The 27,394-nt window shown below is 47.2% G+C and overlaps 1 protein-coding gene across 2 annotated transcripts in view; it reads left to right on the top strand.

Annotated features, from left to right (window-relative positions):
- Nucleotides 1-27,394, top strand: part of FAM3C (FAM3 metabolism regulating signaling molecule C) — a 438,009-nt gene that overhangs the window by 277,292 nt on the left and 133,323 nt on the right. For both annotated transcript variants that reach the window (XM_086966876.1, XM_086966871.1), the window contains exon 6: nt 26,830-26,888. In XM_086966876.1, coding sequence (XP_086823002.1) covers nt 26,830-26,888 — 59 coding nt within the window. The remainder of the gene's footprint in view (nt 1-26,829; nt 26,889-27,394) is intronic.

The raw sequence follows: 27,394 nt of genomic DNA, 5'->3' as shown, positions 1-27,394 counted from the left end.
AGTTCTGTCTTCTATACTGGAGGAAGTCAAAGGCACCAAACTCCGGCCCGAAAATCGTTCCGTAGGAGGTGCTGTAAGGAGGAGTTTACGGCGGAGGCGCAGATGCTTTTACCGACAGATGAGGCATTCCCTTTCAACGGCATTGGCCCAGGGAGCTCAATCAAGGCTGTTCTGGCCTGTGATGTACCATCTAGCTCTGGGCTGACAGACTCCCCTACTATCAATAGCGTTGCAGAATAATGTGCATTCTGCACTCCAGTATCCCAAAGGACGCTCTCTAAAAGGGAGAGAAAACGCAGAGGAAAGCAAGAAAAAAACCAGGGCATTCGATCTAGCCACTTATGGGCTAACACAGATCCATTGGTACAGCAAACACCTGGTTCCCCCCTGCTCGGGCCTCGACAATGGCCTCTACAGCATACCTCTAACAGAGAATTTGTCACCGAAGGGAAGGCTGATCTACCAGATTTTCCAAGCAACTGCTTCCCTAAGGGCTCCTTATTTGCAAGCAAGGTTGGCTCACTTCAAAAAGGATGCATCCTCCAATCTACAGGCTTCATTCCTGCCTTGGCCAACCATCCATCTTGATTCATTGACCATCTTAGGTTATTCTCCTCTGGAGATGCCGATTGTGCCCTCCACGTTACCTACCAGTTGCTGTGGCAATCCTATCAGTCCTAGGGAAGGAGCAGCGTCAATTATCCTGCAAGTTGGTCATCATTAGATCACCATAGAGGGAGTAACTACAGGTATTCACCAACGAAACCAGCGTCATGTCGCCTGCCCCATAGGACCAGCAGCAAGCTCCTTAAATTCTCATGGCACAGTCAACGTGATACCATTGCCCCTGCTTCAGGAGCCGCGGCACAAACTATTGAGCGCAGACTACCCCATGAACAAGGTTCCATGTTACCCCAGCTGGTATGACTGGGCACAATACCGGCCTGGCATTATTGCCTGAGAGGGATGCCGATAGTAGAGTCTGGCCACACATGAAGAAACTTGTGTTGCTGCCCTGCTACGCGCTTCAAGACCATCATGACATCTTTAACAGGAGCTCTATCCTCATATTGATTGGCTTGCTAGTGGGGTCCGATCACATACCATCTAATGACCTCGAATGTGTGTAGTTCAGTCCCCATCCCACGTTGCAAGGCAGAGATGTAACTGTGACCTTTCGGGCCACCCAGGGAATAGCTAATGAGGTCTGGGAGCACAAGGCAAAAATTTGTGACTGGAATATTGGGCTCGCAATTCAGACCCCTCTACATTATCCCACCCCTTTACATCTTACCCCTTTGGATCCCCCCCAAGTAGTTTTTGCAAAGGAGCGGTTGGTCTAGAGCAGCTTGGGAACGTCTACCAACCCTTGTAAGTTACCACCGTACATTCAAATGGTAATTCTCAACACATTTTTACCTTGCCTCTTGCTGTACATGATGGCAGTATGGGGATCAGACGCATATGGGAGTCCCCCTATCCATGAAATTTGCACTCACACTCTAGCCCCAAGAAATCAAACGCTGAATCCAGCTTAACACAGAGTATAAGGAGAGTTGCGTGCCTTGGGCTGGCCAATGGAAGCACCTTAAGTAAAGCCTTTATTTCACCTATTCAACAGGAGCCACTCAGGGATGTCTGAAAGAGTAGTATGGATATGCCCTGTCGGACGCTCAACATCAAGGAGGGGTGCTATTGTGATCATTTCTCAATTCACGTGCTGCAGATCTCTCACCCCAGGGGCCCCCAAATATTTTAAACTGTACGACTTGGAAGTTGTCTCTCCTTTCCAGGAATGTAGCTGGACTCGCAGCTAAATGGGACAATGGTACGTGGTTGACTTCATGTAGACTTTTGCAATAGCCTGCCTGATAGAAACCTGGGTAAAAACGCCATTTAATCTAAATGGCTATAAGATATTTCACCTTGCTGCTACCCCAGCCTCTTCTTGTAGACCGATGGAAGACATGGTAATTTCATCTCGTTCATGATTTTTTTTTTATTACAAAGCAGATACACCTTTCTACCAGCTGCTTGGCCTCTAATTTAGTGATGGCACAAGGTTGGGTATTATTACCTTTTACAACACTATTCATCTTCTCAACAGAGTTAGCGTATTGTCTGGGCTGGACAGGGACCTTTGCCTCCTAGTGTTGCGAGATGATTTTTCGCTCAATGACTATGGAAGGTACCTCAATTTTATCATGTCAAAGCATAATCTGGGTTTTGCTAATAAATCCCACTGATATAATGTGCTTTTCTCAAGCACATTTGTGGGTAAAGGTAAAGGCTCCCTTATTGATTTCATTCTTTTTTTGGCCAATCTGGATCCCTGTATTGGTGATATTACTGCCCATCTGAGTCTTTTTAGCGACCATCTGCCACAAAGCCTATCCAATGATATTTCCTCCCGGCAGACTATCTGCCACCCAGACCCTAGTCACATCATTGAGGCTTTCTCCTCTCTCCCTTTGAAGGTCTATTCTGCTGGACCTAGGGAGGAAGGTTTAGACGAACCTGAGCATACGCCTGCATTGGCGCAAGGGATAACTTTCAGCCCAAATACCTGCAGAGATTCAAAGAAGTGCTGGAGGCTGTTAGAATGAACCCTAGCAGTAAAGCACCTGGCCCGACTGGGCACCCTTGGTTCTTTAAGAGCCAAATCGAACTCTGGGCCCCACTGGTCCCTAATGTCCTTCAGGCAGCTAGCCGCTCTAGCAAGTTATCCACTTGATCGCAGTCAATCATCGTCCCCATCTTTATAGAGGGGGTGGGAGTTACTTTCTCCTGAGCTTCGTCCTGGACTCAATGGGGAAGCCATGGGCCGTGCTCTCCTTTCAAAACTTGAGGCCTGGGCTGAGGACACTAGAATCCTTTCTGATATTCAGTATGGGTTCAGGAGAGGGCTGAGGATCAATGTCTTAACCTCTCCCACCTGTTGGGCACGTATACCATTGCTAAGCACGACTCTTTAGTTTTCGGGTTTATGGACCTGTCCAGCACTTTTGACTGTCTCTCCCACACTTATGGAGTATAATGGACGATCTTGGCGTAAACAGGTCCTTAATTAACCTCATCAGGGAGATTTATCATGACTCCAGCGCATCAGTTAGGTTTGGCCTGGGGGGGATGTTCTGAGTCCTTTGTTTGCGGAGGGGGGTATTAGGCAAGTTGTGTCCTTGCACCTTTTCTCTTTACACTCTATACTAATCACTTGAAAAGGGAACTGGTTCATACATGCAGGGATTTTCCCCAGATTGGACAGTGCCACATATACCAGCTCTGCTTAACGCAGATTACTCTGTTCTTATGTAGTCCCGAGCTGGACCACATCGTGGATTTTTCGTCCCTTTCCACGTTCTGAAAGCACTCGTGTGTAGCGTCCCCTTGTTTAGGAGGGCTTCTGACTTTGAATCTGCACTTTCTCCCTCAGACTTTAATCCATCAAATCAAACTTTATTCTTTTTTTTTTAAACTATAAAAGGCACATATACGCACAAAGATACCAAGTAATAAAAATCAAAAGTGAAAGATATAAAATCAAACCCTGAGCAGCCAGACCAGGTAGAACATATTGTCAATTGTTGATTTTCAACACGCCGGGCCTCAGCAAATAAAACCATCAATTTTCAAAGTGCATAATGCTATTTTTTTTTTTTTTTTTTTTTTAGTGCATACTTTTTTGACCAGGACACACAGAATAAATTAAAAACATGTAAACATTTGATAAAGTGCGTAATAGCTTTGTACAGGCTTTCTAGTGAGGCTGACCAGATTAAATCAGAATTAATTATTTTTCATATTGTTCATGACTTACAGAAGACATTTAAAATTCAGCCGATGTTTAAATGCTGGCTTGATACCAGTCAGTTCATTAAAGAGCGATTTTGCTTAAATAACAAGACCAAAAATGATCAAAAAGAACAATGTGAAAGTCTCCCCTCAAAAGCATAACAGATAAGACACAAAATTAAGTAAAAGGAACCCTCATTTTCCAACTAACCTTGTTAAGCGAATAGCAACATCAATGAATCTATATATAATTTCACAAGTATATTCTGATTGGAGAAGTTGGAGATTAAACAACGCTGGCCTACACTTTTTAATATTCAAGACCCTCAAAAGTGGTAGAATGTGTTCCATGGTGGTTTACATGACGCAACACCTCTCCCTCCTAGAAACTCAGCTGGAAATCCTGATTCGAGGCCTGAACTAAACTCTAGCCAACCTTTCCTTGATCCGAAAGTCCACACAGCCACCCAGAGCGCTATCTAATCTCACCCAACCCAGTCAAGGTACCACCTTCCACAGAGCCTCCAGTCCCCTGAGACCTCGACACGGATCCACCAGTAAGGGGAAGGATAGTTGCTACGAAAGACCAAGAAGAGCAACTACCTCACTTTCCCCTCTGGAAGTGACACACCTAGCCACATCCTACGACCTCCCCAACAAATTCCTTCCCTAAATCCGCGATCCAAGTAATTACGGGATTTTGAAATGTACACCCCCCCCCCGAGAATCCCCAGAACCCCTGCCCACCTAGCCTTCCCTCCTAGAGTCCAATCCAGTGAGAACAGGTGCAAAGAAGAACCCCCCATCAACTGCATGCTCCTAAACTGCAGATCAGCCTCTAAACATGCAACCAAACTAGCGGAAGCAATCCTCTCCCATGACATAGACATAGCATTCATAACAGAGCCCTGGCTCAATAATCTCGCCTACCCCAGCATGGACATGCTGGTACCTCCCGGATTCACTATGATTTACAAAGACATGCAAGGGAAAAGAGGTGAGGGCATTGCAGTCATCCACAAGAACAGGGGTCTCCAAACCGGTCCTGGAGGGCCGGATCCATGCCAGATTTTTGGGATATCCCCATTGAGATACATGTAGTTATTTTAAAAATCTGGCATGGATCTGGCCCTCCAGGACCGGTTTGGAGACCCCTGCACAAGAACAACACCTCCATCACAAAACTCACTCTTGTTTGTACAGCTCCTTTGAATGTCTTTCAGTCAACATCAAAACACAGGATACTAGACCTACACTTTGCCATCTACTACACCACCCCCCAGGCAACTCCACAGAATTCGGGGTTCACCTTTCCGACCTGATTGCCCATTGCGCACTCTGCTCCTCTAACAACATAATTCTGGGCGACTTCAACCTAAGATGGAATGAAACAATGAACCCGCTCATTCAAACCCTAAACAACTCACTGCTAGTTAACAATATGACCCAGCACTGCTTAGAAGAAACACACCATAGAGGAGCAATCTTTGACGCAATTATAGCTGAAAGCAATGCAATCTCCATTGACCACATCCTTCCCGTTGACTGGTCCGATCATCACATAGTTCTCTTTCACATCAACCATGCGTTCTTGAACAATCTAATTCCCAAACTTGACCCAAAAAATGGGTCAGGATGCCAGCCCAGATCCTGCGAGCTGACCTAGAAGAAAGAATTAGCTTGCTGCTCCCCTACTCCACTGACCACCTCTCCACTACCGAACTCACCTCTCTTTACAACTTCAATATGACGCTCACCCTGGATCAAATTGCCCCCCTGAAGCTAAAGAAATCCAGGAACATCCCTTCCAGATCATGGTTTACCACTGACATCAACGAAGAAAGAAGACCGCTAAGAGCTGCAGAAAGGATCTGGAGGAACAATCCCTCCGCCCTCCACCGAGATCAACTCCAAACAGCCCGCAGTATATACAAAAATCACATTAAGAACAAAAAGTCCGCTTTCTTCTGCTCTGCGCTAGAAAACGCAAAAAAACGACCCAAAGAGATTTTCAATATCATAAGGAATCAAACCTCCAAAACCATACTTTCCTCAACACAGGCATCCAAAGAAAGATGCAACAACTTCGCAATCTTTTTCAATGACAAAATCACCAAGATTGACCTCTCACTTGGTTCAAATCCCATCTCCTCTAATGAGCTCAAAGCGTCCGACACTCCTGCCAGAGCTCCCTTGAACTCTCCAAAACATTGGTCCCACTTCACTCCCATTCAGGAAGCCGAGATATTCAAACTAATCTCCAATGCCAAGCCCTCATCTCACGCCCTGGATCAGCTACCTCCTCACCTGGCCAAAGACCTGAAGCTCGTCCTTGCCCCACTTGCCCCCAGCACACAAAGGCAAGACCGCCCGCTTAACAGAGGGTGAGGTCTTGCCATTATATATAGAGACACTTTTAGCTGCTGCGTGAATGAGGGGTTGATTTGTGACTGTATTGTATTGAGTATTTGTATAGCGCATAAAACTGTCACCCTACGGGTATCCTGGCGCTTGACCTAGAGGGAAAACAGCATGTTAACAGCCTAGCGTTGATAGAGGGAGGTCTAATCTTGCGTCCTAGGGAATAGCCAAGTTTTCAGCTCTTTTCTAAAACAGGTCAGCGAATGGGCCTGTCTAATGGTCTGGGGTAGATAGTTCCATTGTCGTGTGGCTGCTACACCAAACGCTCTGCCTCCCATTCTGAATTTTTTTAATTTTGTTAATCTGGTGGTCTTAATCAGATTTACGTTAGAAGAGTGAAGCTGCCTGTTTGAATTATACCATACAAATCTCTCCTGTAGTGGAATAGGCCCACCTTGTGCACTGCTTTGTACACAATGAATAGGGATTTAAATTGGACTCTTTCTTTGATGGGCAGCCAGTGTAGATCTCTTAGGGCTAAGATTGTCGAAGCCCTACGTTGTCTATTCAGTGCTAATTTTGCTGCCATAGTCTGGACACTCTGCAAGCTCCGTAAGATGTATTGTGGGGCTTCCAAGTACAGGGCATTGCAGTAGTCCAGTCTACTAAGGATTACACTCCTTACTACCAGCGACCGAGTATCGTTAGGCAGAAGCGGGAGGATCTGACGCAGCATCCGCATCAGGGAGAAGCAGACACTAGCGGTTTTATTTGCTTGAGTTTCCATTTGAAGATTACCATCCATTTGTACTCCCAAATTACGCACTATTTTGGCGGGGAGCAGGCGGTCATCTTTCAGGGTAAGCCTAAACTCCATTTTAGGATGTAGCTGCATACTAATGGATGGGCAGAATATCACTTCTGTTTTCCCCCCCCATTAAATTGTAAGGAGTTTTGTCTGAGCCAGCAAGCTGTCTGGCCCATACATTCCTGAAAGGTGTCCTTGGACCCTGCCTGTTTCCCTTCCAGGGAGAACACCAATTGGGTGTTGTCCGCGTAATTAACTACATTAACTCCGTAAAATGTAATCGGGTAAAGAAGAGGACGTAGGTATATATTGAAAAGAATGGGACTTATCGCTGACCCCTGCGGGATCCCATGCTGTACAGGGGATTTACTAGACTCAAAAAATGACAGTCACAGCCTGTTGCCTCCCTGATAGATAGGATTGCAACCACTGCAGGGCTCGCCCTTTTACCCCCAAGCGTCTTAGTCTTTCCACCAATATAGTGTGGCTCACTGTGTCGAATGCGGCCGACATGTCTAGTAGCACTAAGACCGATTAATCTCCATTATCGGCACGCATCCGTAGATTGTCCATTACGGTGACCAAAGCAGTCTCCGTGCTGTGGCCCGGACGAAAGCCAAACTGATCCCTATCTAGGAGATGATTATCTTCTAAATAGCAAGACAAATTCCTGCTGACTAGCTTCTCAAGGATTTTAATTGGATATGGTAGTAAAGAGATGGGTCTAGAGTTAGCTGGAACCGTAGGGTCTAAGGAAGGTTTCTTGAGCAGCAGTGTAATTACTGCTTGTTTCCAGGCCTCGGAACCGCTCCTTCATCCAGAGATTGATTGCAAATTAATCGGAGCTACAGAAGGCATTCCTGCCCAGACTTTTTCCAAATTCTATGTGGGAGAGGGTCCCTTGGAGAGCCTGAAGTAATACTGTGAGCTAAAGAGTTAAAGAGATCCTTCGTAGGGGCTTGAAATTGTTCCAGACAGGTGTCTGTTCCAGGTCCCTCCCCTGATCTCTCAGGTAGATCTCTCAATTTGTCGATGTTATTAGGACCAAAATTGCCAACAATTTTCGTGATTTTTTCTTCGAAATGAGTGGCAATTGCGTTAGAGTTCCTGAGACGCGACTACCTTACTGCTAGTACAGGTAGGGTGGGAGAGATCCCTGACTATATTAAAGAGTGCCTTTGTGCTGTTAGGGGGAGCCAGGATGGAATTGGCATAATAAACTGTCTTTGCTCTGACTATCGCCTCCTTATATCTTGTCTTAGCCAGTTTCAGCTCATTTTTGTCCTTTTCCAGGTATGCTCTCCTCCATTTCCTCTCGGGCCTCTTACAGATCATTCGTAATGACTTTAACTCTTCACTGTACCATGGGGCAGAGGCTTTTTTCTGTTTTTAATTTTCTTAATTGGGATGTTTTTATCCAGTGAGCTAGTTATGGAGTCACAGTAGGACTGATAGTTTTCGTCCACAGTGCTTGCAGGGACAAGGAGACTATGTTTCGGGAGGGATAGCATGATCTTATTTTTTACTAGCTTGGACCATTCTCTACCCTTACGGTAAGCAGTCTTACAACTGTTGTTGTCTTCCGACCGTGTAATAAATGTGTGGAAATGTATTAGAGAGTGGTCTGACCAGCTTTGAGGTAGTATGTCACTATCTTGGTCTCTGCCTGATTGGCGAATATAAGATCTAAAAGGTGCCCTCCTTGGTGTGTGGGTTTTTGTACCAGTTGGAATACATTGAGGTTTTCGCACGTTTGCGTTAAGTCTCTTAGATGGGTGCCTAAAGTTCCATTGTTCCTTAGGTAAAAATCACCTAGTAGGATCATCCTCGAGTGAGTCAGGGTCAGATCGGTGATGGTATCAAGCAGTGCCTGGTACTGGGTATCTGTGAAAGCCTAGTATTCGCCATCGGTTTTTCACAGATATGCACCTTCTCCAGGGTTCTAGTTTATCGTCCCCATGGACCTCTGGGAAACTTCAACTTGGATCTCCCTGAAAACATAGTCACTTTAACTAGTTCCCTGTCTAACGTCTCGATATTAGGGAACCTTAATATCCATTTCGATGATGCTTCCTCCGCCAGCACTAAGGAACTGGTGGATAACCTAGGAGCCCTAGCCCTTGATCTAAAAGTAAACGGCCCTACCCACCTTAAAGGACACTTATTGGATCCCATCTTTACAAACACCAATGTAATAGCTGATAACCCAATTCCCTTACCCTGGAGTGATCATTATCTTTTACCCTTTACCTGGGTATCTACAACTAGGAATCGATCGGAGCACACTACAAAAAAATGTAGATGTAATTGGGCTAAGATTAGTGTTGAGTCCTGGTCAGACATCCTGAGTAACTCCCGACCATCACTAAAAGGGGATCCAGAATCAGCCAATCAGGATTTTAATGGCGGGCTTGAAGCACCCCTGGGCCTGGTGGCCCCTAGGAAACTTAGGAATGAGTAGAAAGGGCTAAAAAAGATAGCCTGGTACACTCCAACCCTTAGAAAACTCAAACTCAAGTGTAAACAAACTGAGAGACAATGGAGGAAAGATTTCTCAAAAGAAAAAAAACAAATCTACAGAGAGGCCATAAAAATTTACCAATTGGAAATATGCAAAACGCAAGCGAACTACTATGAATCTAAAATCTCCTCAGCAGCTAATGCCCCCCGTGAATTTTTTGAATTTTCAAAACAATCACTACCCCGGTTTCTCCCTCACCTCCAGCAGAGAATACACTCAAACGATGTAATGATTTAGTGGAATTCTTCCATACTAAAATTCAATCCATCTATCGCACCTTTCCTCCTCCTACCATTCCTCTAAACTACACTCAGTTGGACACCAATCAGTAGGTTTGGAAAAGCCCTGAAGGCTTTTTAACCTATGAATCTGGAAACCTTAAAGTCCTATCTCAACAATTTAAAATCTGGCTCCCCAGAAGACACAGCTCCACCCAACGTCCTAAATCAAGTCTCTCGCGCAGTGGGACCCACCATACTAGAACTCATAAACCTGTCATTAAGTACTGGCAATGTCCCCTCACCCTGGAAACAAAAAGTAGGAGCCGACCCAGATACATCTCGAACTACAGACCTATATCCCTACTACCAGGCATTGCCAAAATCACAGAAAAGCATGTACATGCTATACTTTCAGCATTCCTTGAGGAGAACGGTCGCCTTCACCCTACACAAACAGGTTTTAGACCCCAACAAGGCACAGAAACAGCTCTAATTGCCGTGACTGAGGAAACTAGAAGGATCATGGACGCCGGAGGTTCGGCAGTCATCCTCCTCTTGGACCTGAGTGCAGCCTTCGATACCGTTAATCATCATCTGCTTATCTCTAGGACTAGAGAAGCAGGGGTGACGGGGGTTGCACTGGGATGGCTGAAGTCCTTTCTGAAGGGCCGATCTATCCAGGTTTATGAGGGAAACTTTACATCTAGGAGCATGCCTGTGAGATGTGGGGTTCCGAGGGCTCTTCCCTGAGCCCCACACTTCTTAACATTTATTTGAGTCCTCTACCCAAAATTGTTGAACCCTTTGGAATTCGAATCATTACTTACGCTGATGACATCCAATTGATAGTTTCCCTCAACTAACCAGGAAATAGTCCAGACAATCTAGCCAATTGTATGAAAACAATTTCTACCTGGATGGAAAGCTCCTTTTTACAACTTAATGGAACCAAAACCGAATTGATGCTTTTGGGTAAACCACTTCCGGAGGGCGCCATCTCCCTTTGGCCTAGGTGTCTAGGTAAAGCTCCAACTCCCAAAGATCAAATGAAATCCCTGGGATTATGGCTGGACAACAAACTTAATATGAAAGTACAAGCACTGAAAGTTGCAGGATGCTGCTTTGGATTAATTAGAATGATGAGGAAAGTCTTCCCGCTGCTATCATGGAAGTCCAGGAAATTAGTGGTCCAAGCACTAATTCTCTCACGCCTGGACTACGCCAATGCTCTTTATGCTGGTTCACCATGGTCCACAATAATGAGTCTCCAGGCGGTGCAGAATTGTGCAGCTAGACTTCTCATGAACATCCCTGCAGAGAATCAGCCAGAAGAGCTATAGCCTCTTTGCATTGGCTCCCCGTGGCAGAAAGGATAGAGTTCAAAGCCCTCTGTGTCACCCACAAGGTCCTGACTGCAAAATGCCCTCCAATACTTCAAAACAAGTGCCGGACAGTATCAATTGGTAGACACAAGTACACACCTAGTAAAATCGATTGCTAGGCTGACAAACCATCAGTGTTTAGTCACTTGTATTTTTATGAAAAAAAGTTTGTGAAAAAAATGCATTAGCATCAAAGAGTTCACACCGCATTTACAGGGGTTCACAAATACATTGAAAATACCATAAACGATACATTAAATCAAAACATACACATATAACAATTGTGATAACAATAAATATAGACAACAGTGTAATGCCTCAGAAAAATGCTTTTTGTTGAGGCACCAATCCTGGATGCAAAATAAACAAGTGGACAGCTGAGATGATAAACTAGCCTACTTGTTTTTACCACCACTAGATACACATAAATTGGTTTGTCAAATGGTGCAGAAATAGGAAATCACAAAACTATGCAGCAATGTAGGATTGTGTGTGAATTTTATTCCTATTGTGCCCTGATGATTCAGTATCTGGGTGGAGCAGGACGCCGACGCGTTTCGAACCCGTTCAATAGTTAGAGGGTTCTCCTCAGGACAAGGATTGGGGAGGTCGTTGTCGCTTATGCTGGAGAGTATCAGGATGCTACCTTGATGTAAAATGTACATGCACCTGTCCAGAATACCCTAGTGCCCGGAATCAATGAATGCGCCTTTGTTCGAGGAATTCAATTCCGAACTCGGGCACAAGCGGCAGCCGCCGCGGTGTATGGAAAAGTTTTAGATGAAGGATCGGCAGCCGGCAGGAAACAACTGACAAAAAAAGTTGTTTCCTGCCGGCTGCCGATCCTTCATCTAAAACTTTTCCATACACCGCGGCGGCTGCCGCTTGTGCCCGAGTTCGGAATTGAATTCCTCGAACAAAGGCGCATTCATTGATTCCGGGCACTAGGGTATTCTGGACAGGTGCATGTACATTTTACATCAAGGTAGCATCCTGATACTCTCCAGCATAAGCGACAACGACCTCCCCAATCCTTGTCCTGAGGAGAACCCTCTAACTATTGAACGGGTTCGAAACGCGTCGGCGTCCTGCTCCACCCAGATACTGAATCATCAGGGCACAATAGGAATAAAATTCACACACAATCCTACATTGCTGCATAGTTTTGTGATTTCCTATTTCTGCACCATTTGACAAACCAATTTATGTGTATCTAGTGGTGGTAAAAACAAGTAGGCTAGTTTATCATCTCAGCTGTCCACTTGTTTATTTTGCATCCAGGATTGGTGCCTCAACAAAAAGCATTTTTCTGAGGCATTACACTGTTGTCTATATTTATTGTTATCACAATTGTTATATGTGTATGTTTTGATTTAATGTATCGTTTATGGTATTTTCAATGTATTTGTGAACCCCTGTAAAGGCGGTGTGAACTCTTTGATGCTAATGCATTTTTTTCACAAACTTTTTTTCATAAAAATACAAGTGACTAAACACTGATGGTTTGTCAGCCTAGCAATCTATTATACTAGGTGTGTACTTGTGTCTACCAATTGATACTGTCCGGCACTTGTTTTGTTTGTTCAATAAGAGTGGTCCAGCCGGTCAGGGACAGGACCCAGCCTTTCCCCTTTTTCCCCTCCAATACTTCAGGCAGCGATTGTCCCTTAACATCCTAATAGAACTCTTCGCTCTGGCAACAAACGCCTTGCAACAATTCCCAAAATTTAGAAAACACGAAGTGGAGGTCAGCGCTTCTCCTATGTGGCATCCAGAAGTTGGAACACCCTCCCAGACCACATCCGACTGGTGGACGACCACCTGGCTTTCCGCAAACTATTGAAAACAATGCTATTTCCATCAAGCTAAATGAAGCATTCACAGTCCAGAGTCCACAGCGCTGGGAGGCCTCAGGGTAGCCATGCGCTCTACAAATGCCTTTTCAATTACAATTACTATGGTGCAAGATCATCAACAGCTCACTGAGCTCCAGAACCGTACCGGACTGCCTCAAAGTAGGACAAGTCACGCCACTGCTAAAAAAACAGCTCTAGACACTGAGGATCTGAATAATTTCAGACCTGTATCGAACCTACCTTTTTTATCCAAAATCATGGAACGATGTGTACTCCCACAGTTGACCCAAAACCTGGATTACATCAATCTACTAGATCCCATCAATCGGGCTTCAGAAAGGGATGTAGTACCGACTCAGCAATCTTTAATGTCATAGACGACCTACTCAAGTCACTTGACTCTGATCAATGCTGCCTTCTCATCCTTCTAGATTTATCGGCTGCATTCGATACAGTTGACCACAAATTGCTCATAAAGGTGCTACAAGAAAGGGCCGGTCTACAAGAGACAGTCCTCCACTGGTTCTCTTCCTTTCTCCACAACCGTTCACAAAGAATACAAATCAAAAACTGAGTCTGACCTCCACTCCGTCATCAGAGGTGTTCCTCAAGGATCAGTACTCTCCCCTCAGCTCTTCAACATCTACATGGAACCCCTTACCTCTCTACTCAGGAAATCCAACATCCCCTTTCATTTATATGCAGATGATACGCAGCTTTATCTGGAAACCACCTCAATTGACGACATCCAGAGACTTAACAACAAGCTCAAGGAGGTTCAACACTGGCTCACAAACAATCACCTGAAACTCAACCAAGAAAAAACAAATACTCCTCATTTCCAACAAAGACGAAAACCCACAAATTGAAGAATGGCTCAAAGCCATTGACACCCTCAACGGCAACCTGACCTTAATAGATTCTGTAAAATCTCTAGGGATCACCCTGGACCCATAACTGAACATGAAGAAACACATCACAAGATCTGCCAAAAGTGCCTTTCTCAACCTAAAACTACTATACAAAATTAAACCCTTCCTCCCACCCAAGGACCTTCAAAAAGCCACCCAAACACTGGTCCTCTCTAGAATAGACTATGGGATCGCTACCTTGACTGGGACAGCAAAATTCCACCTCACCCCCCTAAAGACAACCCTCAATGCAGCTGCCAGAATGGTCACTGGAATTAAGAATTCAAACACATTTCGCCACCTCTCCGAGAACTCAGATGGCTCCCAGTTGAGTTGCGAGCCAGCTTCAGATCAGCCTGCCTCACTCACAAAGCCTTGCACACAGGCAAACCGGAATACCTGGCCTCCAAACTCAAAATGGCAGGCCAGTCAAGAAATCTCAGGAGCTCCAACTCTCTACTACTCATCCCGACAAGAACTCGCAAGCATAAAACCTAAATCAAATCTTTTGCCGGTAACGCGCCAAAAATCTGGAACTCCATCCTCCCCACATCCGAACAACCCCCTAGTTTCCAAAATTCAAGAGCCTACTCAAAGCCCTCTTCCCGACCGCTCTTGAGCGAACCAATAGAGCCCAAGTAGCTCCTTAGCCGGCACTCTATCTTACCTCAAATTTCATGACTGACGACACGGATTCTGATCACAAAATCTTTTTATTCATAAGTGGTTTGATTGTCTACTACGCTAGGATCATATTTTGCTTGCACCCTCTTCTCCTCTGCCCCTTCGCCCATACGCTTGTTCCCTTCCCTACTCGAACCCCCATGTTCTACCATTCTCCTGTATCATATGTTTGCACAGCTCGGATTCACTCTTTCCGACGAGACGAACACGAGGGGAGTTCTGCTTATACAGGCTCTTCCATTGTCACGGACGCACCCGCCCGCCTACCTCTCACATGACAAAATCACCATTACTATTTTACCCGCACTCCGTGTTGGAATTCCCACCGGACCACCGATACCTGCACCACGCCTCCTAAGCCCTGAAGAGTGACAGGCACTGATCTGTTGACAAAACATGTGTCGGCTGGCGTTTGTCTTTTCTATGAACATCTTCACATAAGAAAACCTTCAAAGCAAATCTCCGGTGTCGGCAACATTTACTACCTATTACTGTATTTACTGTTGATATTTATATGTGTGCCTAGGTTTCTGGTGTATGTTTGCACATTATTGTATATGCTGTGAAGAGCTCTGATACCCCTGGGTCCAGCTAGCGCTATACAAAACTTCTAAATAAATAAATACTGTATAACTTGCAGAAGAAAAGAAAGTGCAGCATGTTTTGGGCTGATTTACAATCACAAGGGCAGGGATCCAAAAGGGCCTCGTGGTAAGTCTGGCTCTGGCACGAGACCAATAGTGAGTGCAGCCAAATCTGAATCTTTTAAGATAAAAAAAAATGTAAATGACAGAAAGGATACATAAGATATGGCTTATTTCCTTCAGTCGTAATAAGGAGTAAATACTCGGCTACCTGCTTTTTACTGCGCTCCCTATATTCTCTGTGATCTCTTACGATGTTACAAAATCACAACTAAAAATAGATTTTTTTAACAGAGATAATAAGCTGGGGGTTTTCAAATAAATCCTGCCTCCCCAATAAATCCTGCCTCCTGTAGACTTAAGGTTAGACAATCAATGGTTCTATCCACTTTTTGACTATTTGTTTATCCATTGCATTGTCAGCACTTAAGTTATTTGACGCCTTAACAAAAGCTATTAGCGTAGGGCAATGGCTTCTATCTTTCTGATACATTGATGAGAGAGTCTGGTCACCGGCCTCTGTGTTGTGGCCCTCATACTAAGTGTGCTAAGTTGGTGGATCCAAATTATTGTCTGGATGACACCTTGTTTATATCTGGCCCACATCTCCGCCTGTATTAATACATGTGTACAACTGGTATATTGGCACTCTTTCAAGTGAAGTCTAGACATTTGGGATCGACAATCATATTGTTAGGAGCACATAGCGGACCCTTCATTGAGATTTTTGTTCTTCTTTTATTTGAGAACTGTACTTGAATATGTATTGTTTTTTAACTTTGATGTCATGGTTTTAGGCATGTCAAAGCTCAACAGTGTTTTTTCTTGAAATGCTTTTATTATGTATTGCTCTAGACATATCTGGATATTGTATTTGTTTTTCTTTTATTTTCTTATTGTACTTTTATGGTCTGTTCAATTCGATCGAATAAGGTTTATTGTGACTCCGGAGTGGAATAGACAGGAAGTTTCCTGAGAAGCTGAAATCAGGAAAATTCATGGATGTGTCCAGTAATGGAGCGTCAGGTCTAATGGAGGAAGAATGGGTGTGTGTTAAAAAAGGAAGATTTGTCAAAGCTGGCAAACCAAGTTTTCCTAGCCAATGACGATAGTAAGAGTCAGAAAACAAGTAGTTAAATTAACAGATGGAAATGTCTGAAGCATGAGTAAGGTGGTTGTTCCTTAATTATGTATCAAATTTCAGCTAATGGAGGTATCTGAAAGAGACACGTTAGTGATAGATTTCTTACCTTACAACTTCCCCAGGCGTCAGACTGGATCCGGGAAGTTTTGCTTAGCAGTACCCTTGCGCGTCAGTAGGTGGCGTCATGCGGCTCCGCGCCAGTCACTGGCGTCATCAGCGCCGAGATGATGTCACGGAGAGTACTTAGGCGCCACCCATGCGCGCTGATGTTAGTTCTTTCTTTTTGCAGCGCCAGTAAGCGCAGATCCGGATTGAGCACGTACCTTGGTTTCTTTTTGACCACTATTTTGAGACTTTTGTCTGCCCGGCTTTAAGTCCTGTGAGACCTGTCGCCAAAACATGTCGATAACGGAAACCCACGATGTTTGCCTCTACTGTCTGGATGCTGACCCCAACTGCCGTGCCATGACCCGCCAAGGCCTTGCGGGAGCGGCGTCGGAAGTTGCTGGAGGTCCAGCGTTTGTCGCGTCGCCGCTCCCGGTCTAAGGGCCGTTCATGGGACTGCTCGCGGGACCGGAACTGTCGCTCCTAGGACTCCAAGTCTTCGCCTTCGGATTCCGGTAAGCGTCGCCATAAAAAGAAGTTGAAGAAGCATGTTCGCTCTCCGACGTCCCCCCGTCGCTCCTCGGAGGGGGATAAGGGCCTTGCGCCTGTGGCTCCTCTGGAGCCGGAGAGTCCAGCGGCCTACCCGCCATACCCGGGTCCGTGGGCGACTCCCAAACAGATGCAAGAATTCTTTGCTGCTTTGGACCGCCTTTACAGGGCTTGGGCTCCCACCGGCGCGCCTTTGAGCCCCACGGTCCCGTGTCCAGACACTGCTGGCCCGACATCGGCTCCAGCCCCAGTGCCACAGGATCCTGCGCGCCTGGCTCCGGCCCCGGCGCCACGAGGTGCGGCGTTGCCAGCTCCGGCGCCACCCTCGGCTCCAGCCCCGGCGCCACACGGGTGCCATTCATCCCACCCTTGCCTCGGTTCCTGAACTGGGAAGGGTCCGAGGACCTGCTTGCTCAGCAATGCAACTCCGAACTCGATTGGGTGGACGACTTGGAGGATGCAGGTGACCTCGATGTCTCTTCTGACCCGGGGTTCGCCTCTCCCCATCTACTATGGAGGAGGGTACCTCCTACATGATGGTCCTCCGTGGGGCTGCGGAGGCCCTCAATCTTGACCTCCCCACGGTGGTCCTCAAGACCAACCTCCTCACCAAGGTGCTCCAGACAGCGTCCACATCGGTGGAGCCGCTCCTGCCCTTTAATGACGCCCTTTAATGACGCGCTTACAGAGGTCCTCTTGGGCACTTGGTCGAGGCTGGCCACGGGGGCCACGGTGGATAAAAACTTCGCCAAACGCCACCGACTGTCACCCGGTGACCCCGCTTTCTTGACCACTCACCCTACGCCTGGGAGTCTGGTCATTCAGGCCTCGACGTCGCAGAGTGCCTTTCCCACGGCCCCGCCGGATAAGGACTCTAAAAGGCTGGACCAGTTTGGGAAGAGGTTTTTCTCTTCGGCCAGCCTCGGGCTGCGATTGGTGAACACCGCCTGCTTGTAGGGCCGCTACTCCCACGAGGTGTGGGATGCCGTTGCTCAGGTGTTGCCTCAGTGTCCTGAGGAGTTTGATGCTACCCTTTCTCAGGCGATTGCTGAGGGCAAAGATGTGGCTAAGTACGCCATTCGGTGTGGGTTAGACACCGCCGACTTACTGGGCAGGTCGATCCCTACGACCGTGGCATTGCGGCTCCACGGCGCCACGCCTGGTTGCGTTCGACCCAGTTCTCGCCCGATGTCCAGAGTTTCCTCATGGACACGCCTTTTGATTGCACCCGCCTGTTTGGCGACAAGGCTGACGGTGCACTGGAGCGCTTTAAAGACTCGCGGGCTACGGCCAAGTCCCTGGGTCTTTCTACTAAGACTCCGGCCACTCTTGGTTTTCGTTCCTTTCGTAGGCAGGGTCGAGGCACCAGGCGCGCCCTTCCACCAAGCCTGTGCAGAACCAGATACAGCGAGGCCGCGGTTTCCGCAGGGGCGGGTTGGGGAACCAGCATGTGGGTCCATCCACCTCCACCCCCGCTGCTTCCGCCTCTAAACCCTCCTAATCTGAGCTTCATGGAGCACCCCACGCCGGTGGGTGGCAGGATCCGCCACCACCTCCCCCGCTGGCGCGAGATTACGTCAGACAAATGGGTGCTGCAGATAATCTGCACCGGTTACTCCCTTCCCTTTCAGTCCCCACCCCCAGCCATGTCACCTCGGTGCCACCGCATGTCAGGGGATCATTTGGTTCTTCTCCAACCGGAAGTCGTGGCCCTCTTTGCCAAGGAGGCCATCAAGTGCATTCCTGGGCCAGAAGTAGGGAGTGGCTGCTATTTCCACTACTTTCTGGTCCCCAAGAAGGACAAAGGGGGTCTGCATCCTATCTTGCACCACCGGGACGTGAATCGCTTCCTCCGGAAGGAGAAGTTCAAGATGCTAACTCTGGCTCAGGTCTTGGCGCCCTAGACCCTGGAGACTGGATGGTAGCGTTGGACTTGCAGGACGCGTATTTTCACATTCTCGTCCTGCCGGCCCACCGGCGTTCACTGCGGTTCACGGTGGGCCAGGAGCATTTTCAGTTTACTGTGCTCCCCTTCGGCCTTACCAGTGCCCCCTGGATGTTCACGAAGGTGATGGCGGTGGTCGCAGCTCATCTGCGCAGGTTAAGCGTGTCGTCTTCCCCTACCTCGACGACTGGTTGTTGAAGGCGGGCTCGCCCCAGGCAGTAGTCACCCACCTTTAGACTACGGCCGACCTCTTGCATTTACTGGGGATCTCCCTCAACGTGCCGAAGTCGCACCTGAGTCCCTATCAGAAGCTCCCCTTCATCTGTGTGGTTCTGGATTTGACGCAGTTTCGGGTTTATCCTCCCGAGGAGCGAGTGCGGGATATTTAGGCTATGGTTCCAATCTTTCAGCCTCTATCCCGGGTATGGCCTTCTGCATCCTGCTAGTGCATTATGCCAGATGGCATATGCTGGCTCTGCAGTGGGACCTGAAGTTCCAATGGGCACATCATCAGGGCAACCTGTTTGATCACGTCCAGATCTCGGAGGGCACTGCACCCCAATTGCAGTGGTGGCTCACAAATCGCAATTGGGTCAAGGGTAGATCCCTCTCCCTTCCCCAACCGGAGCACACAGTGGTGACGGATGCGTCTCTCCTGGGGTGGAGAGGGCACTTGGGAGAGACGGAGATCAGAGTCCTATGGTCTCTGGCGGAGTCCCGGCTCCATATCAACCTTCTGGAGCTGCGGGCGATCCGTCTTGCACTGCATTCCTTCCCTCTGTCCGGGGAAGTGTAGTGCAGGTGTTCACGGACAACCGCACTGCCATGCGATATTGCAGCAAACCGGGCATGGTGGGGTCCTGGACCCTATGTCAGGAGGCTTTGCGCCTCTGGGCATGGCTGGAACTTCAAGGCATTACCTTGGTAGTTCAACACCTGGCAGGTTCTCTGAATGCCAGGGCAGACAAACTCAGCCGCCGGTGCTTGATGGATCACGAATGGCGTCTGCACTCGGACGTGGCGCAAGGTCTCTTTCATCAGTTGGGAGAGTCTTGGTTAGATCTATCCGCCACCGAAGAGGACGCACAATGTCATCAGTTCTGCACGTTGGAATTTCCAAGGCGGCACTCGCTCTGCGACACTTTTCGTCGTGAGTGGAGTTGCGGTCTGTTGTACGCCTTTGCGCCTATACCACTTCTTCAGCACTCTAGGCAGAAGATCAGGCGCAACTGGGCCCAAGTTATTCTTGTGGCCCCGGACTGGGCTCGAGGAGTATGGTATCCGGAGCTACTCAGTATGAGCATCGATACCCCGATCCGACTGCCTCTTCGGGAGGATCTGCTGTAGCAGCTACAGGGGACGGTTCTCCACCCAAACCTGTCCGGCCTCCAACTCCATGCGTGGAGATTAAGCGGCAACAGTCAACGTCTTTCGACCTTCCTCCTGAGGTCTGTAATGTCATTCGGACAGCCAGGCGACCCTCCACTAAAACGGTATACGCCTGCCTGTGGAACAGATTTGTGGCATGGTGCACAGCAAAGGCTGTGGATCCCCTTTTGGCCCCTCTTTCTGAGGTTCTTCTGTCCTTGGCCCAGCAGGGCTCTGCTCTGGGCAGTATCAAGGGTTATCTTTATGCCATTTCCGCCTTCCTGAGGCTTTCTGATCAGCCTTCTTTTTTTAAGTCTCCGGTTGTTAATCGTTTCCTGAAACGCATTACACACACGTTCCCTCCCGTGCCTTTCATAATGCCTCAACGGGACTTAAATCTTGTCTTGACTTTTCTGATGTGCGCTCCTTTTGAGCCCCAATATAACTGTCCTTTATGTCTTCTTACTGTACAGACTGCTTTCCTGGTAGCTGTCACTTCTGCCAGAAGAGTAAGTGAGCTCCAGGCTCTTTCTTCTAAACCTCCTTTATTTCTGTTCATCCAGACAAGGTGGTTTTAAGGACCCGTCTTGTCAAAGGTTGTCACGCCCTTCCACATCGGGCAAACCATCACTTTGCCCACCTTCTTTCCGCCTCCTTCTAGGGAAGAGGAGAGGCTCCACCGTCTTGACCCAAAACGTGCACTTGCTTTCTATCTGCAGCATACACAACAGTTCCGGGTCGATGATCAGCTCTTTGTTGGCTATGTGGTGCCAAAAAAGGTCGGGCTGTGCACAAACCGACCATTTCCCGGTGGGCTGTTCATTGCATCAAAGCATGTTACTCCTTGGCCAAGAAGGGGCCTCCTGTGGGGCTGCATGCCCATTCGACCAGGGCAACTGCAGCCATTACTGCCTTGGGACGCGGCGTTCCCTTGCAGGAAATTTGTCAGGCAGCTACGTGGGCCTCACTGCACATGTTTACAAAGCACTACTGCCTTGACAGTCCGGTCCGGAGAGGCGGCTTCTTTGGCCGTTCTGTTCTCTGTGACTTCCTGGTGTAATTTTGTTCGCAGACCCACCACCGGGTTGGTATTGCTGGGGTATCTATTCTAAGGTAAGGAATCTATCACTAACGTGTCTTTCAGATGCACAAGTTACTACTTGTGTAACAATATATCTGTAAGAGACATTAGTTAGTGAGTAGTAACTTGTGCGTTAGTGTAGTATTTCAGCTGGAATCACAGTGTCAAAGGTGATTTAACAATGTACAATGAGATTCCAGTGAAGTCCGTTGGCCCAGGCTTTTCTCCTAGGAGAAAATCCTTTCTGTATTGAAAAACATTAATCTTAGTCACCTGAACGCAGACATCCTTCCTTATTATTGGAAGTGTGGATGCCATTGTTGGCTAGATCAGTATCGTGAGGCACTGCACACATGGAATAGCGTACTTTTTTCATTAAACAACTTTCTTTTTCATTTAAAGCACCTACAATAATGCATATCGGTGAGGAAAAATATACATTTATTAAGGCATTGTGTACTCTGCATTGGAAATCTAATCAGTGGTGCTGGTAGTAAACGTAAGGTTCTACCTTTACAATAAGAGCATGTAGTCGTAATCAGCCAGGTGGAATTGGGGTCTAACCTTTATAAAGGTAAAATGCTGCTTGACTTATGAAGAGGATCTTGATCTCTAGAGTAGGTTAAGACATAATTTATATCTCATTTCATGTTTTGCCTGCTGTCATTAATTGGCACATTTTAGTGTTTGTAAACAGATATTGCATTAGTCGATGAGTGTGTGTGTCATGTGGTCGTACAGTGCCTACCCAGGTGCTGTAGATGCAGGTAGTAGAGTGACAGCTTGACAGGTATGTGTGAAATAAAAAGCAAACAGTGGGTTGTGTGGTTTCCACTTTCCTGTAGGAACTACGCGTTTGTTGGGCAACAAACTTTAAGATGGTACCATACTGATTCCATGAATCCCCTCAAGATATGTTGTCCTATAGGTCAGCTAGCTCACAGTGTCACCATAAGCACCCATAAACCTGGACAGGTAAGAAGGGCTTGAGCAGCCACAGAACATGACAACCCTGATTTCCCCCCCCCCCCCACCCCCCCCAGGAATGTTGGTAAACGTCCTAGAACCCTTATGCTCAGGCACTCGTGCTCTCTCTCTCGTTCTTGGAGAAATATTACAAAGAATGCACTGAGGGGCGTTTTTAATATTTATTGAACCATTCCGATTCTTGTATACAATATATGTGCTGCAATGATCAATAGACGGAAGCAGATGAGAGTAATTTGAAGTATAAGGCAGTGAACGCAATACGCTGTTCCACCATCTTGCCCAACAATGTATATATGCGAGCATATAAAACAATATTTAGATAGCGAACTCCTACTATACGTTCCTTAACCTAAATGTCTAGGGTGTGTGGGTATTCTTCCAAGCATCCCGCTGTGGATGATCCAACTCCTGTTACCTGAAGGGAGAGTATGTAGGTCGCCGTCTTTGTCATAGGTTGGACAGCCCTCCTCGCAGAAGGATCCGCTAGCAGTTGGGCTGAGGTTTTAGCATGTGGTGGCCTCACAATGACAGCAAGTGCTCCTCTGCCTAAACCTGGAAATGCTTGTTTATTTATAACAAAAGGCATCCTTACTCCAAGCCGCAACCTTAGTCAGTCCGCCATTATTTATGTTCTATAGATAGCTGTGTCGCCACATGGACTAAAAACAAACATTCACATTTACACGATGTATGCTCAGACCTTGTACAGGATGTTCAGGGTGTCGTCATAGTGTTCTTACGGAGTGGAAATTGTAAGCAAATGTAGGTTCATAGAAACTAATCCTGCATTGTCATGCACGCAGATGTGTCAAAAGTCAATGTGTGATGGAGAAGGCAACTTAGCAAACAAGCATTAGAAATGCAATAGGTCTCGCAGCATTAGAGTTAGTGCATTTAGAATTGTTTATGGTTTTTTTTGTAAATCTTTAGCATGAGGTTGAGGGTGAGTGAGGGTGAGGGGTTGAGGGTGAGTGAGGGTGAGGCTGAGGGGTTGAGGGTGAGGGTGAGTGAGGCGTTGAGGGTGAGGGGTTGAGGGTGAGTGAGGGTGAGGGGTTGAGGGTGGGTGAGGGGTTGAGGGTGAGTGAGGGTGAGGGGTTGAGGGTGAGTGAGGGTGAGTGAGGGTGAGGGTGAGTGAGGGTGAGGGTGAGTGAGGGTGAGGGTGAGTGAGGGTGAGTGAGGGTGAGGGTGAGTGAGGGTGTGTGAGTGAGGGTGAGTGGGGGTGAGTGAGGGTGAGGGATTGAGGGTGAGGGGTTGAGGGTGAGTGAGGGTGAGGGGTTGAGGGTGAGTGAGGGTGAGGGAGGGTGAGGGGTTGAGGGTGAGGGGTTGAGGGTGAGTGGGGGTGAGTGAGGGTGAGGGGTTGAGGGTGAGTGAGGGTGAAGGTGAGTGAGGGTGAGTGAGGGTGGGTGAGGGTGGGTGAGGGTGGGTGAGTGTGAGTGAGGGTGAGTGAGGGTGGGTGAGTGTGAGTGAGGGTGAGTGAGGGTGAGTGAGGGTGAGTGAGGGTGAGTGAGGGTGAGTGAGGGTGAGTGAGGGTGAGTGAGGGTGAGTGAGGGTGAGTGAGGGTGAGTGAGGGTGAGTGAGGGTGAGTGAGGGTGAGTGAGGGTGAGTGAGAGTGAGTGAGGGTGAGGGTGAGGGTGTGGGTGCTCCATTGGGCTCCCTCCCAAGTAAAGTCTGTCTTGAATGCAGGTAGCATGGGCTCATTACCGGCGGGTTCAGACAACTCAACAAAACTGTTCATTAAATAACAGTGTACAAGCTTAGTGGCTACTAAGCTTTATTGCATTCTCACAACCCTTGGCATCGGGCTGGTACAACCGACTGTAATCCAACCGTCATCACAACTGCTCAACATTCCAATAAGAATACAAACACTTTTTACTGCATCTAAACCACCTTCAAACAAGGATTCTGTTATGTGCACCAGGATAACCAATGCACTCTAATAGCAGAGAAGTAAGGCAGGAAACGAAATTTACATCAAGTGAAACACAACCCCAACCTTCTGTCCCATTGTAAAGGTTTTGTTGTCACCAAGTCAGTCGAGGCTATTATTGGTATTTGAAACCAGTGGTTCGTAATGAAGCAACCTTGTGATAAATTTGAGTCAATCGTGCTGTGGTGTTAGAGCAAGATTTAGTGAATGGGTTGACTTCACTGCATTTGAAGCCTTGCAAGTGGAATGCATACTACTGCCACAGACAAACATTTTAAACGACGAGAGTTGATTCATGTTCTTGCTGTTTTGGTGCATGAAATGCTCACGTGTTAAATTCATTGCTGGGGACGTAGTCTCTGAATGTTCATGGAGCACACGTGTATGTAGTGAGAAGGAAACATCGTATGGGTCGGAAAATCCTACTTAACTTTATTTTGTAGTACTAGTAACAGGCGCACCAGTTTTGTTGTAGTGGCAGAACACAAATTTACAGGCCGTGTTTAAATCTGCAGTACATAGCCTGCAAAACGTAATTGCGGATTTGCATAACATTGATTAAGTTGCTAAGTGACTCTGGGTATTGCCTTTGGATGTGGGCACAGTCCGTTTAGTACTAGAACTGTTTGCCTTTATTGGAGCATTTGGTCAGTGATTGAACACATTTTACATTTTAATCCATCTGCAGCACCTTGCAAGCCCTTGTATCCTGCTCTATTTTTAAAGGGCGCCATTACATAGGATGAGCAATGCGCTTTTTGTCAAATCTGAATGTTGCAGCACAAAATAATTCCATAGTTGCCACTACTTACATGGCCGAAACGCGCATGGCACTGCAGCATTTGGCTGGTACGGCTTTATTTTAATTGAATGTATGTTCAGACCATACATTTGTTCCTTGCATAGTCTGCATGTCCAAGATGAGGCGTGCGTAGTTTCTACTAGGCCTCGCAGGTTAGAGCTCAATCTTGTTCTAGAATGTCTCAGACTCTTTGGAACGCTGAGGGAGGGGCGGAAGAGCCACGTCACGCGCTTGCCTGCACAAGGACCGCCACGTGCCCACACTCGAGACATTCACTTGCTAACGCGCGCAGCTGTGATCTTGTCCCGTGCCTGTAGACTGCGCACGCGCCGAGACGAAAAGATGAGCGCATGGGCGTCTCAGCGGCGCGAGGCCCGAAGGCCCTCTGCGGGGAACAGTGACGGAGGGTATCAGGAGTGGAAGGGGCTATGTGGCCTGCTGCAGTGCTGGCAGCGGAAGCAGGTAGGGATTGGTTGCGGTAATGTACCGTGACTAGAAATGCGACACGGCCCAATTGACACCAGAGTAACTGGATTTATATTGCTGAATACGGAAGACTCCCAGGGTTCAAAAAAGTGGTTGGCTTTCCGTCAGTTGTTAGACTAAATGTGCAAAACGGATCCTTAATTAGCAAGAACCTTGGTCTCCGACCTGATGGCCAATGCCTTATTGTTAACTGTTTCCGACTGATGTAAATAGACTGACTCGCTACACCCTGCCTTCGACGAACACTGCCTCCAGACTAGGCAAGTTTTTAGGGTCTACGTACTAACGAGACGTTTGCCAAGAAAAAAAATTAAACTCGTGAAAGGTTAAAACAGGAGGGAAGAGAGGGGAGGGGGGAGGAGAGCGAAAGGATCGGAGACACGGCGGGTAAAATAAACAAAAAAAAAGCCGGAGGGAAGAGAGGGGAGGGGGGAGGAGAAATGCGACACGGCGGGAAGGGGAGGGGGCGGAGCGGGTCAAATAAACAAAAAACAAGCTGGAGGGAAGAGAGGGGAGGGGGGAGGAGAAGTGCGACAGGGGAAATGCGAGACGGCGGGAAGGGGAGGGGGCGGAGCGGTCTGTGCAGGGGAAGCTGCCTCGGGCTGGGGGTGCTAGGAGAGGAGGAGGGGGGAGGAGAGTAGGGGAGGCACGGCCTAGCGGCCGTGCAATCAAGTAGTGAGGGGGCGGAGTTGTGGGAAGGCTGAGAGAGAGAGTAGGCGGCTGGGGGCATGTGCACGCGCATTTAAGCTCAATGCGCATGCGCATTGAGCTTAAATTTCTCGTGCACTGCAAGGAATCGCCACGATTCCTTGCAGTGTGGATAAAGAGTGGATAACTCGCAATAGTCTCGCTTGCTCGATGCGCATGCGCATCGACAGGCGAGACCTAAAAACGTGTACGTTTAAAATGTCAGTGTTTCCCACTGGGCTTAACTGAGACATATAACATGGGATTGTTGGGTTTTATGAAAATTAGCAGTTTACTGTTGCCTTTAGGACTGTTGTACACTGCGTATTGATCTGATTACAAATCAACATTATGTGCTTGCTGATAAAATGTATGAGGTACATATTGAAAAGAGGTAGCATTTGCGGTCTCAGTTTAGTCCCCCTTCCAATCCTTCTTGGTTGCACGGACTAGGCATAGACCAAATAGTTGAAATAAAAAGCGAAACATTTGCATCATGTATCTGTTAACCCTAATAAAGTTTGCTGTTTTCATTCTGACATGTTATTTTGTTTTCTTGCAGGCTTATGAGTGGAGTCAAGAATAATGTTGGTCGGGGGATAAATATTGCATTAATAAATGGTACGTTTTGTGATTGCGTTGCTTAACCTGCAGGCCCTAATTTTTAAATAACGCTTTTGTTGTGCGTTTCAGGAAGTATATATACATTAGCAGTGGAAGACTGCACTCTGCTTTTCAGACAAGATGCGTTGCACAAACATTGATGCACTGAAATGTGTTAATGCACAATCCGAATGCCTGTTAATGCTCTATGTTAACATGTCTGGTTCTCAAGGTGCCCAAACTCTAGGTAAACCAGTGCACGTCCTTCATGAGACTGAGACCTGTCAACTTTTAGAAACTGTCTCGTGGCTCCCACCGAATTGCCTATTTATTTGTGGCACAATTTGTATTTTGAAGTTGGTGTCAAGTAATAACCTAATACGTGCACATCATGAAGAGCTTGGCTCATAGTGACATTAAGATCTGTGAAGCTAGTCCTGCCTGTTGCCCTGCCTGTAGATTTTTTTGAATTAGATTTTTTTTGAGGAATTTTCTCTTGATAAAAATAAAACACAATACATCGA

Source organism: Lissotriton vulgaris, chromosome 1_1 (assembly GCF_964263255.1).
Source record: "Lissotriton vulgaris chromosome 1_1, aLisVul1.2, whole genome shotgun sequence".
Lineage (NCBI taxonomy): Eukaryota > Metazoa > Chordata > Amphibia > Caudata > Salamandridae > Lissotriton > Lissotriton vulgaris.
This window is presented reverse-complemented; position numbering and strand designations above follow the sequence as displayed.